Source organism: Chelonus insularis, unplaced genomic scaffold, assembly GCF_013357705.1.
Source record: "Chelonus insularis isolate UGA/USDA-ARS -01 unplaced genomic scaffold, ASM1335770v1 contig_124_pilon, whole genome shotgun sequence".
Classification (NCBI taxonomy): Eukaryota; Metazoa; Arthropoda; class Insecta; order Hymenoptera; family Braconidae; genus Chelonus; species Chelonus insularis.
This window is the reverse complement of record NW_023276365.1, coordinates 302157-312211: the sequence shown is the minus strand read 5'-3', so window position 1 is coordinate 312211 and position 10055 is coordinate 302157. Positions and strand designations below refer to the sequence as shown.

The 10055-nt window shown below is 30.4% G+C and overlaps 4 protein-coding genes across 4 annotated transcripts; 2 read left to right on the top strand and 2 right to left on the bottom strand.

The window, feature by feature from the left end:
- Nucleotides 1-1442: 1442 nt before the first annotated feature.
- Nucleotides 1443-3140, bottom strand: Ggamma1 (guanine nucleotide-binding protein subunit gamma-1). Its single transcript, XM_035083795.1, has one exon. It carries the CDS (start codon nucleotides 2814-2816, stop codon nucleotides 2604-2606), a length of 213 nt encoding a protein of 70 aa, XP_034939686.1. The 5' UTR covers nucleotides 2817-3140; the 3' UTR covers nucleotides 1443-2603.
- Nucleotides 3141-3523: 383 nt separating this feature from the next.
- CCT8 (chaperonin containing TCP1 subunit 8) lies at nucleotides 3524-5932 on the top strand. The gene is made up of 5 exons (XM_035083954.1): nucleotides 3524-3583; nucleotides 3813-4115; nucleotides 4205-4849; nucleotides 4923-5363; nucleotides 5448-5932. Exons 1-5 carry the CDS (start codon nucleotides 3524-3526, stop codon nucleotides 5640-5642), a joined length of 1644 nt encoding a protein of 547 aa, XP_034939845.1. The 3' UTR covers nucleotides 5643-5932.
- Nucleotides 5933-6775: 843 nt separating this feature from the next.
- Nucleotides 6776-8941, top strand: LOC118067305 (heat shock protein 70 A1-like). The gene has a single exon (XM_035083965.1). It carries the CDS (start codon nucleotides 6800-6802, stop codon nucleotides 8699-8701), a length of 1902 nt encoding a protein of 633 aa, XP_034939856.1. The 5' UTR covers nucleotides 6776-6799; the 3' UTR covers nucleotides 8702-8941.
- Nucleotides 8928-10044, bottom strand: LSm-4 (Like Sm protein 4). The gene is made up of 4 exons (XM_035083978.1): nucleotides 9761-10044; nucleotides 9496-9688; nucleotides 9269-9415; nucleotides 8928-9204 (listed from the first exon to the last, which is right to left on the bottom strand). The coding sequence occupies exons 1-4, from the start codon at nucleotides 9858-9860 to the stop codon at nucleotides 9021-9023; spliced, it is 624 nt and encodes a 207-aa protein (XP_034939869.1). The 5' UTR covers nucleotides 9861-10044; the 3' UTR covers nucleotides 8928-9020.
- Nucleotides 10045-10055: the final 11 nt, after the last annotated feature.

Genomic DNA, 10055 nt, shown 5'->3' with positions numbered 1-10055 from the left:
TGTAATTCGTACATACGGAATTGGATTAAAGATACAATTGTATTACTTGTCTATTCTTGTTATTATTTACTTACCCATCAACGTCAATTTCTTCATCTAGATCACTTGATTGACATTGACGTCTACCATTTTTGACATGGCCTATTGTAATATAAGTTTTTTCATATTTTTTATATTATTTACATCACGAGTAAATATCTGTCAAAAGTTTTTAAAAAATATCGACATACTAACTGACAGTTAAAAGTAATGGAAAATAAATTCTTCATTCAAGTTGCTAAAGTTTTTCCTATCTCCTTTTGTCGATGGAAACTTTCCAAGTTTTTTAAGTCAAATATTCAAAGTAAAAACGTATTAGAGTATTTATGTGTATTCGTTAATTATTATTAAATATTTTCGTGGATTTTGTTTTAAAAAGATGTGTTAATTAAAGTGTTATTTAATCTGATAGGGGTTTACAATAAATTACGAGACTTGACTTTATGAAATAATAATTAATTTGAAACACAACAAAGAGAGATCGACTCTTCAATTGAGCATTGCAAAGGATATTTGGGATGAAATACGTTGAGATTAATCTGACAATTCAGTCATTATTTGATTGCATTGGAATTTAAACAATCTATACAATCGGTAGAATAATTTTATTAAAATATAATACGTTTGAGCTGATTACTACAATGGTAATCGGCTTAGTATAATACATTTAGTAAAATTTTAATCAATATAAGAACAATAGCATCGAGTATTCTCTCGACGAACACTAATCCTGTACTAGAGGCAATAATTGTTTTTTCAACAGATAGAGGATTCAACAGTATTGAATTAATTTTTAGATCAAATATTCTTTATAGATAAAAAATAATAAAGTTACTTTTATATCAATTTATTTAAACCATGTATGCAGGAATATACCTTTTGTACAATTTATATTATTAGATTTTTACATTCATCTACGTTTTTTATTAGATACTTGAACATTTTGTAGTAGAACTTTTATGAAAAAAAAAAAATTTTTCTTTTGATAAAGAATTATTATCCCGCAAATATGACAAAGCATTATACAGTAATTAATAAAACTAACTTTGCAATTTTATACATCATGAATAATAATTGGTTATTAAGAAGAAAAGCTATTGTATTAATTTTTAAGAAAAAGTTTCCAATCAAATGAAAAAAAAAAACTTTTTTTTAGCTTAAATTACAAAAGTATAAACTTGTTAAGCTTATTCCTACTTCACTTCATGAACAGAAAATAAAATAAAATTTTTATTCCATTCATTACACAGAATTAGGTTTTAAAACCAGCAGTTTAGTTGCAATTAAAATTTAATAATGTAATTGAAAAAAAGATCCTATTGATTTTCGAAGCAGATAATAATAAACCGAAAATAATTCAAAAAGAGAAGGAAAACCAAAGATAATTAAAAAAAAAACATTAATATGATATTACATATTTAGCTTTTTATTCAATTTCAACGTTTAGTTAAAACATTTCATTCAATAATTGGTTTTCTATAATCAATTGGAAAATACATCGAGATAAGTATAATCTGAAATAGAATGCGGTTTGATTGTTGTGCACATTTGAGTCAGATGTAATCAGTCTTAAATTTGGTTGAATACACTTTTGATCATAATAGAAATGTGTGCTTTCTTTAGAAAAATATGAATCAATATCAATTACTATTGTACGGAGATTTACTTTGAACATTATTCTTCTGTTAACTTTCATTAATAACATTATATAGTTTTATGACATTACATTTATATCAATAATTACATTGATTTACATCAAATAGTTATCGAAAAGATAAGCTTTATTTAGACAAATGTATATGTAGTTGATTATTGCCGCACTCAATGCAGGATTAAGCTACATTCAATTCCAATCAGCATAGATATTATATAATCGAGATAGTTAATTGTTACAAAAGCTCTTTAAAATACCTATAACCATCTTTTATAATTATTTGTTGTTTTTGTTTTACAATAAATTGAAAAATAATTCATTTTCTGTAAAAATCGTGTAAACAAATTGACATTATAAAAGCACAAAGTGTTGATTACAGTATTTGAAATATGACAATCATATAATTCCTAGTTTTGTTAACAGTTTACAACTTGTTTCTGTCGTTCAAGTACTTTGTTTGAATATATATCAATAAGCCTTTTTAACTCTTCAAATAAACTCCAAAATTTACAGAGCATTACAAGAGCTTCTGCAACAGGTTAGTATATTTCAATGTATGGTGAATTTAACGTTTATATTCATTAATATTTAGAATATACATATTTCTTAGGTATCATTACAACTTTTTTCCATCAGTATCTCTCTTAGAAGACATGGATTATAATTTATAATAACTATTAAATCACAAGAAAAGATGATAGATAGTGGATAAATGATAAAACTGAGTAATATATCAGACGTAAAAATAAAGATAAATAAATAGATACGCCTTAAAGACTAAAATAGAACTTAAAGTTTTAAAAGTTTGATACTAAACGAATTTTTTGGCTCTCATAAGTAGAATGGTGACGACATTATTCATGAGATTTGGAGTTATACTCCAAAAAAGAAGCAGGTGTTACAGACATCGTTAGAGAATAATACAAGAACTTTTCTCGCGAAATGGATTGGATTTTTGCGATGAGAATCCAACAAGTAGGCAATCCTCTTGTTCATGCTCTGTGATGTATTTCATGATGTCCTCAACTGCTTTGCTGACGTTAATCCGCTTGATTGCGGCTTCCCGTCGAAGCTGTTCAGTCACTTGACGTTGCTGCTGTAAATTTGTGATCACCATGTCCATAACAGCTGTATCTGACAGGCCTATTTTTGGGCGTGGTTTTTAACACTTAACAAGAAAACACAGCCCAAAGGCTTTTAGCAGAATTTTATGCGCTTTGGTAAAGCACACAACAACGACTTTGAATCACTTCACTGATTTTCTGCACTAGTGAATACTGAACTGCTTTGAGTATTCTTGATGCTGACGTTTATTTAGCTTTAGAATATTCTGGAAACTTTATTCTTAGATTGTTGATGATTTGCTTTGCTACGAACACAATTGATAAATGCGGGAGAACTGAGTAATAAAAAGCGACAATATGGCGATTTATATATGGCACGTGTGAAGTGAGTTGAAGAAGTGAGATTATTTAGACCAGTCGTACCAACCTAAATTTATTCGTTGTTACTTGAATCATTTAGGTACTCCAAAAAACAAATTTTGTTTATAAAATATCTTGAAAAGCATTCATTTTAATAAATTAACTTTAAAAATATTGTTTAATTAATTGATGTACCTGTTAGTTATCGAAAATTTTTAATAAAGAATTATAGAAAAAAAACACGAATAGTTTTTTGAAAATATTCCAATTGAAATTTAAAAAATTTATCCATTGGTAAGTCTGTTTTATGAAAATGACCCTTGTACAGCTGTGTTCATTTCATTATCTTCGTGTGTTTCATTAGAGTACATGTGACAGAGAATTAATTTATAAAAATTCAACAAAAATGGCTTTACATGTACCCAAAGCACCAGGATTCCTTTCAATGATGAAGGAAGGAGCTAGAGTAAGTAAATCCAATTATTAAACATCGTTTTCGTGATTTTTATATACCATAAATTAATTGACAAATACCGGCAATGATCAACCTAGTCATGCATTTCCTTTTAAGGACAACAATCCATGAGTTTCAATAAATTTTCAAGCATTAAATATCATAAGTTTTTTAGCTCATTGATTAGAAATAATTTTAACACATTTTTTTTAATCAAAATACTAATTGTGTTATTGTTCAGTATTTTTCAGGTCTTGAAGAAGCTGTATATCGAAATATCAGTGCATGCAAGGAGTTCGCTCAAACACTCCGTACTGCTTATGGTCCCAATGGAATGAATAAAATGGTCATCAATCACTTGGAAAAGTTATTTGTTACTAATGATGCTGGAACTATCATGAGAGAGTTAGATGTTGAACATCCAGCAGCTAAATTAATGGTCATGGCTTCTGAAATGCAAGAATCTGAAGTTGGAGATGGTACCAATTTTGTAGTTATTTTCGCTGGTGCTCTGCTAGAAAATGCTGAAGAGCTTTTACGACTTGTAAGCATCATATTAAATTATTAATATTCCCAACAAAATCATTTTTTTTATTATTGATGATTTTTTAAAATTATGATTATTCTTTTCAGGGTATCACAACTTCAGAGATTGTTATAGGATATGAAACAGCTCTCGAAAAAGCCCTAGAATTTCTCAAAACTCTTGTTGCCTATGAAATAAAAGACATAAAAAATATTGAAGAAGTGAAGAAAGGAATCAAAACAGCAGTTATGAGCAAACAATATGGGAATGAAGATCTTTTAACGTCATTAATTAGTGAAGCTTGTGTATCAATTCTTCCTGAAAAAACAACATTCAATGTTGACAATGTAAGGGTCTGTAAAATTCTTGGTGCTGGATTGAAATCATCTAAAGTTATCCAAGGCATGGTATTCAAAAGAAATGTTGAAGGTGATGTTATTAAACAAGAAAAAGCTAAAATTGCCGTATATACTTGTCCTGTGGACATTGCTCCGACTGAAACCAAGGGAACAGTTCTCATTAAAAGTGCGACCGAGTTGTTGAACTTTTCACGGGGTGAAGAGTCACTTCTTGAAGCTCAAATTAAATCTATCGCTGATACTGGAGCCAAGGTTATTGTGTCTGGAGGAAAATTTGGAGATATGGCTTTACATTTTCTTAATAAATATAATATCATGGCGGTTCGCATTCCAAGTAAATTTGACGTTCGACGTCTTTGTAAAGCTGTTGGAGCTACTGCTCTGGCTAAATTGGTAATTATTTAAATTTCAATACTTATTTATTTCGTGTGAACGATTAAAAAATTTTTAAATTATCTTTCTCTAGACACCACCAACCCAAGAAGAATTGGGATACGCTGATTCAGTTGCAACTGATGAACTAGGAGACACAGAAGTCGTTGTCTTTAATTTAGAATGTAAAGAAAGTAGAATCAGTACAATTGTTGTTCGGGGATCTACAGAAAATTATATGGATGACATTGAACGTTGCATTGACGATGGTGTTAACACCTTCAAGGGTATAACAAGAGACGGGAAATTTGTTGCTGGAGCTGGAGCTACAGAAATTGAACTTGCCGCTCATATTCAGAATTTCGCTGACACATTACCAGGATTAGATCAGTATGCTGTAAGGAAGTTCGCATCTGCTTTGGAAGTTTTCCCAAAAACTCTCGCAGAAAATTCTGGTAATCAAGGCTCTGAGCTCTTATCTAAGCTCTATGCTGCTCATAAAGAAGAAAAGAAATATTACGGATTTGACATTGAGGTAAAATTCTATCGAAAATATTTTTAAATTAAAAATTCTATCATGAAGGAGAGTTGATCAATTGTTTTTTTTTGTCGTAAACAGGGAACTGGATCATCATTGATTGATGCATTGGAAGCTGGTATCCTAGATTCATACCGAACAAAAGAATGGGCGTTGAAGTATGCTGTCAATGCAGCATGTACAATATTAAAGGTCGATCAAATAATAATGGCAAAACGAGCTGGTGGACCTAAGCTTCCGGCTCAAGGTGGCGCAAAGAGTGATGATGAATCGTAATTTTAATCAAAAAAAAGTGTAAACGAACATTCAACTTATCGTTTAAAAAATGTCTAATTCTATTTTTTTTCTTGGTTTATATTCTCAGACGCTGAGATATAAATAGACCGATGAAAAAGAGAGAGAGTTAACCTTGATTTATTTTGATTACATTCGTTTATTCATAAGCTTCATTGCACTGTATACTCATTTAATTATTCTCCACCCACGAAATACCGCGATTTTGTAATAAAATGCGAATTTTTACTGTTCTTACTGTCAAACAGAATAAATAAATGTTTAAATGAAAATTACTTTTAATAATCAACTTCACATACTCGTCTTTAATAAAATAAGAAATAAATATTTTATTCAATTACAACAAAACTAAAAATGAATATGAAAGCTTGTTTATTATTTTTCATGTAACTGAAAATTCTTCAGTAATAAAAATATACAAAATTTTAAAATATATTACGAAAAAGCTTAAATCATTTTTCATCAAAAATCTATTAAAATCTTAAAATAATATAGTGATTCAGAGGGCTACTAAATTTTATATAAAGAAAGGTATTAAATACTTATTTATAAATTTATCCGTCACTATATTGTAAACTATATGTATCTTAAAAGTCTGCAGTCCTAAAAAGGACATTATAATTCCAAGTAGCCGCAAAGATCAATACAAATACATACAAGCAAACTTTATACAAATCTTTATGCATTTGTTTCTTTTACAAAAAAATAACAATTTTTTTTGTCTCGATGCAAACACGCAACATTTTTGACGACTGGACATAGACGTGAAGGTTACGATTATTAAACGTCTAAAAATAAACCAGTCACAACTGAATTTACAACAATAACTTATTACTACCACAGTTTTGAAGTTACATTGTGTTCACTTAGTATCGATTGCTGGAGAAAAAATCAATAAATTATATAGTTTTCGCAGAACTAAAGAACACTCCCGAAAATTCTGTAGTCATTTCTTCGCCCTTCTCGAACTTACGCGCTTTTGCTACTATTGGTTAAAACCATATAAATAGCGGCCGGCATCGTGTGACCCCCAGTTTTCAAACAGACTTGATAGAGTAAAGAACAAATTGCGTATCAAAACAGTCGTTATTGCGACGTATTTTTAATACATTCATATATCGTGTATAAAAAGTGTTAATATGCCAGCAATTGGAATCGACTTGGGAACAACTTATTCTTGTGTGGGTGTTTGGCAGCATGGAAAAGTTGAGATCATCGCTAATGATCAAGGAAATAGAACAACACCAAGTTATGTTGCTTTTACGGAAACAGAAAGACTTATTGGAGATGCTGCCAAAAATCAGGTGGCTATGAATCCAACTAATACTGTTTTCGATGCGAAACGTTTAATTGGACGTAAGTTTGATGATCCCAAAATTCAAGCTGACCTGAAACATTGGCCTTTTAAGGTCATTAACGATGCGGGTAAGCCAAAAATTCAAGTTGAATTTAAGGGAGAAAGGAAGATATTTAGTCCAGAAGAAATTAGTTCCATGGTCTTGACAAAAATGAAAGACATAGCAGAAGCATATCTTGGACAAAAAATACGTGATGCTGTTATTACAGTTCCTGCCTATTTTAACGACTCACAACGTCAAGCTACCAAGGATGCTGGAGCTATTGCTGGACTTAATGTCCTCCGAATTATCAACGAACCAACTGCAGCAGCCCTGGCTTACGGTCTGGATAAAAATCTAAAAGGAGAAAAAAATGTTTTAATATTTGATCTTGGTGGTGGTACTTTTGATGTTTCTATCCTTACTATTGACGAAGGATCTTTATTCGAGGTCAAGGCTACTGCAGGTGATACCCATCTTGGTGGCGAAGATTTTGATTCAAGATTAGTTCGTCACTTTTGCCAAGAATTTGAAAGAAAATACAAAAAAGATTTGTCGAAAAATCCAAGAGCTCTTCGACGACTTCGTACTGCTGCTGAAAGAGCAAAACGTACACTTTCTTCAAGTACAGAAGCTACATTAGAAATCGATGCTCTTTATGATGGCCTTGACTTTTATACAAAAATTTCTCGAGCTCGCTTTGAAGAGCTTTGTGCTGATTTATTCCGTAGTACTTTGGAGCCAGTGGAAAAAGCTTTAAATGATGCTAAACTTGATAAAAAATCCATTAATGATATTGTATTAGTTGGTGGATCAACCAGGATTCCTAAAATTCAATCTTTACTTCAAAACTTCTTCAATGGAAAGCAGTTAAATCTTTCTATTAATCCGGATGAAGCAGTCGCTTATGGTGCAGCAGTTCAAGCAGCAATTTTAACTGGAGAAGGAAACAAACATTCTAGCCTCCAAGATGTTCTTCTTGTAGATGTGACTCCATTGTCATTGGGAATTGAGACCGCAGGTGGGGTGATGACTAAACTAGTTGAAAGAAACTCGAGGATTCCATGTAAACAAACTCAAATCTTCACGACTTACTCGGACAATCAACCGGCTGTTACCATACAAGTATTTGAAGGTGAACGAGCTATGACTAAAGACAACAACCTTTTAGGAACATTTGAATTAACCGGTATCGCCCCAGCACCTCGAGGAGTTCCTAAAATTGAAGTAACTTTTGATTTGGATGCTAATGGTATTCTTCACGTGACTGCCAAAGATACTGCTAGCGGTAGATCACGAGATGTAACCATCAGAAATGACAAGGGCCGACTAAGTCGTGCTGAGATTGATAAAATGTTGGCAGATGCTGAAAAGTACAAAGATGAAGATGAAAAACAAAAAGATAAAGTTGCTATGAGAAATAAACTAGAGTCTTATGTTTATTCTGTTAAACAAGCAGCTGAAGAGAATGGTAATAAACTCTCTAGTACAGATAAAAATAAGGTACTCAACCTCTGTACTGAAACAATTCAATGGTTGGATAGTAATACTTTGGCAGAGAAAGAAGAATATCAGCACAAGTTGGAAACACTTCAATCTCAATGCTCGCCAATCATGACCAAACTTCATCAGGCAGGTCAAGATCAAGGTCAAGGTGGTCCAAAGCAAAACAACGATGGTCCTACTATTGAAGAAGTTGACTAAATATATTTTTTGTACTTTTTACGCACATTCAGCTGAGATTTTTACTAGACTGCATATTTTTACAGATATTTATTAATTTTTTAAGCTCAAAAATATTCTTCATTATTACTTAAAAGCTTGTTTGCAGTTACGTCATTTAATTTAAAATATTCACAAGACTAAATATTTGTAAGGTAGCTTTTAGTTCAAAAAATTTTGTAAACAACTGTAGTGGCAGTATGAAAAATAATAAATAATATATTATTTTATTTATAAAAAAAAATTGTCTTATTTATTACATATAGATTATTTAATTTTTTTGTATTGAATAAAGCTTTGACTAAATTCCTTGGATTGTTCTTTGAGAATTAGATTCCTCAAATTCATGCATTTTTAATAAAAGATTAGCTACAGTACACCTCATTAGATGAAATTTTGAAAGATTCATTTCGAATAAATATTTCTTCCCTGTACTTAAGGTCCATTCCATTAGAATTGTTGGCTCCAATACGCGAGAAAGAACACTGGAAATATTTTTTAATTTTTTAAAACAATTTTTTAGAAATATCTTTGACGTTCATTTCATACCTCGAAGATATGGTGATATCTATCCTCCATCGACAAGTTTTTATAGTTGGAAAGAATCTATTTTTTTCCGATAAACTACGCATTAATATTGGACGTTTATGACCATAAAGAACTGCACATAAATCATCGATACATTCATTTTCCATTCTGCAATAATTAAAATTTTTTTTGTTTTCTTAATAATTAACAATTATTTAATGTTAGTAATAAATTCTTTTATAATTTACTTCAAATCTTGGAGAAACTGTTTGAGGTCATTGGTTTTTATGGAAGTGTCTGGAAATCGTAGATGTGTCTTCATGATTTTCAATATTACTGAGTACCATTCATCAATTTTTTCTTGAGAGATGTTATATTTTTCTGATATTCTATCAAGAATTCCATCATCGATGTGATTTTGTTCAATAGATTTTACAGCCACTGTTAAACAAAAATATTTTTAAAATTATTCATTTATTTGATGATTACTTTATTCTTCATAAAGTAAGTTACATTGAATTAATGGACGAATAATTATTTTCTTTAAATCACTGAGATCTTTAACTTTTGTTCCTAAAGAATTAGACAGTTGAATAAGTGCTGTTGATGACATTCTAGAAGTTTATCACAATAATATACTGATTTTGACGCAATTTTGTTGTTCAACACATTATATATATGTATGAAATTAATATTTATAGATAAGTATCAAATTATTTTTTTAAATAATATATTATTACACAAAACCACTCATCGAATCAGAGTAATTATTTTTAGCTAAAAACTACACATGCAAAATGTACACAGA

What these genes read in the sequence shown, in the direction of transcription:
- Ggamma1 (XM_035083795.1), bottom strand. Translation starts at nt 2,816, where the DNA reads ATGGACATGGTGATCACAAATTTACAGCAGCAACGTCAAGTGACTGAA.
- CCT8 (XM_035083954.1), top strand. Translation starts at nt 3,524, where the DNA reads ATGGCTTTACATGTACCCAAAGCACCAGGATTCCTTTCAATGATGAAG. An exon ending in TGATGAAGGAAGGAGCTAGA is followed by an intron (nt 3,584 to 3,812) that starts GTAAGTAAATCC and finishes GTTATTGTTCAG; the next exon opens with TATTTTTCAGGTCTTGAAGA. An exon ending in CTGAAGAGCTTTTACGACTT is followed by an intron (nt 4,116 to 4,204) that starts GTAAGCATCATA and finishes TATTCTTTTCAG; the next exon opens with GGTATCACAACTTCAGAGAT.
- LOC118067305 (XM_035083965.1), top strand. Translation starts at nt 6,800, where the DNA reads ATGCCAGCAATTGGAATCGACTTGGGAACAACTTATTCTTGTGTGGGT.
- LSm-4 (XM_035083978.1), bottom strand. Translation starts at nt 9,860, where the DNA reads ATGTCATCAACAGCACTTATTCAACTGTCTAATTCTTTAGGAACAAAA. An exon ending in TATTCGTCCATTAATTCAAT is followed by an intron (nt 9,689 to 9,760) that starts GTAACTTACTTT and finishes TTTGTTTAACAG; the next exon opens with TGGCTGTAAAATCTATTGAA. An exon ending in CAGTTTCTCCAAGATTTGAA is followed by an intron (nt 9,416 to 9,495) that starts GTAAATTATAAA and finishes TAATTATTGCAG; the next exon opens with AATGGAAAATGAATGTATCG.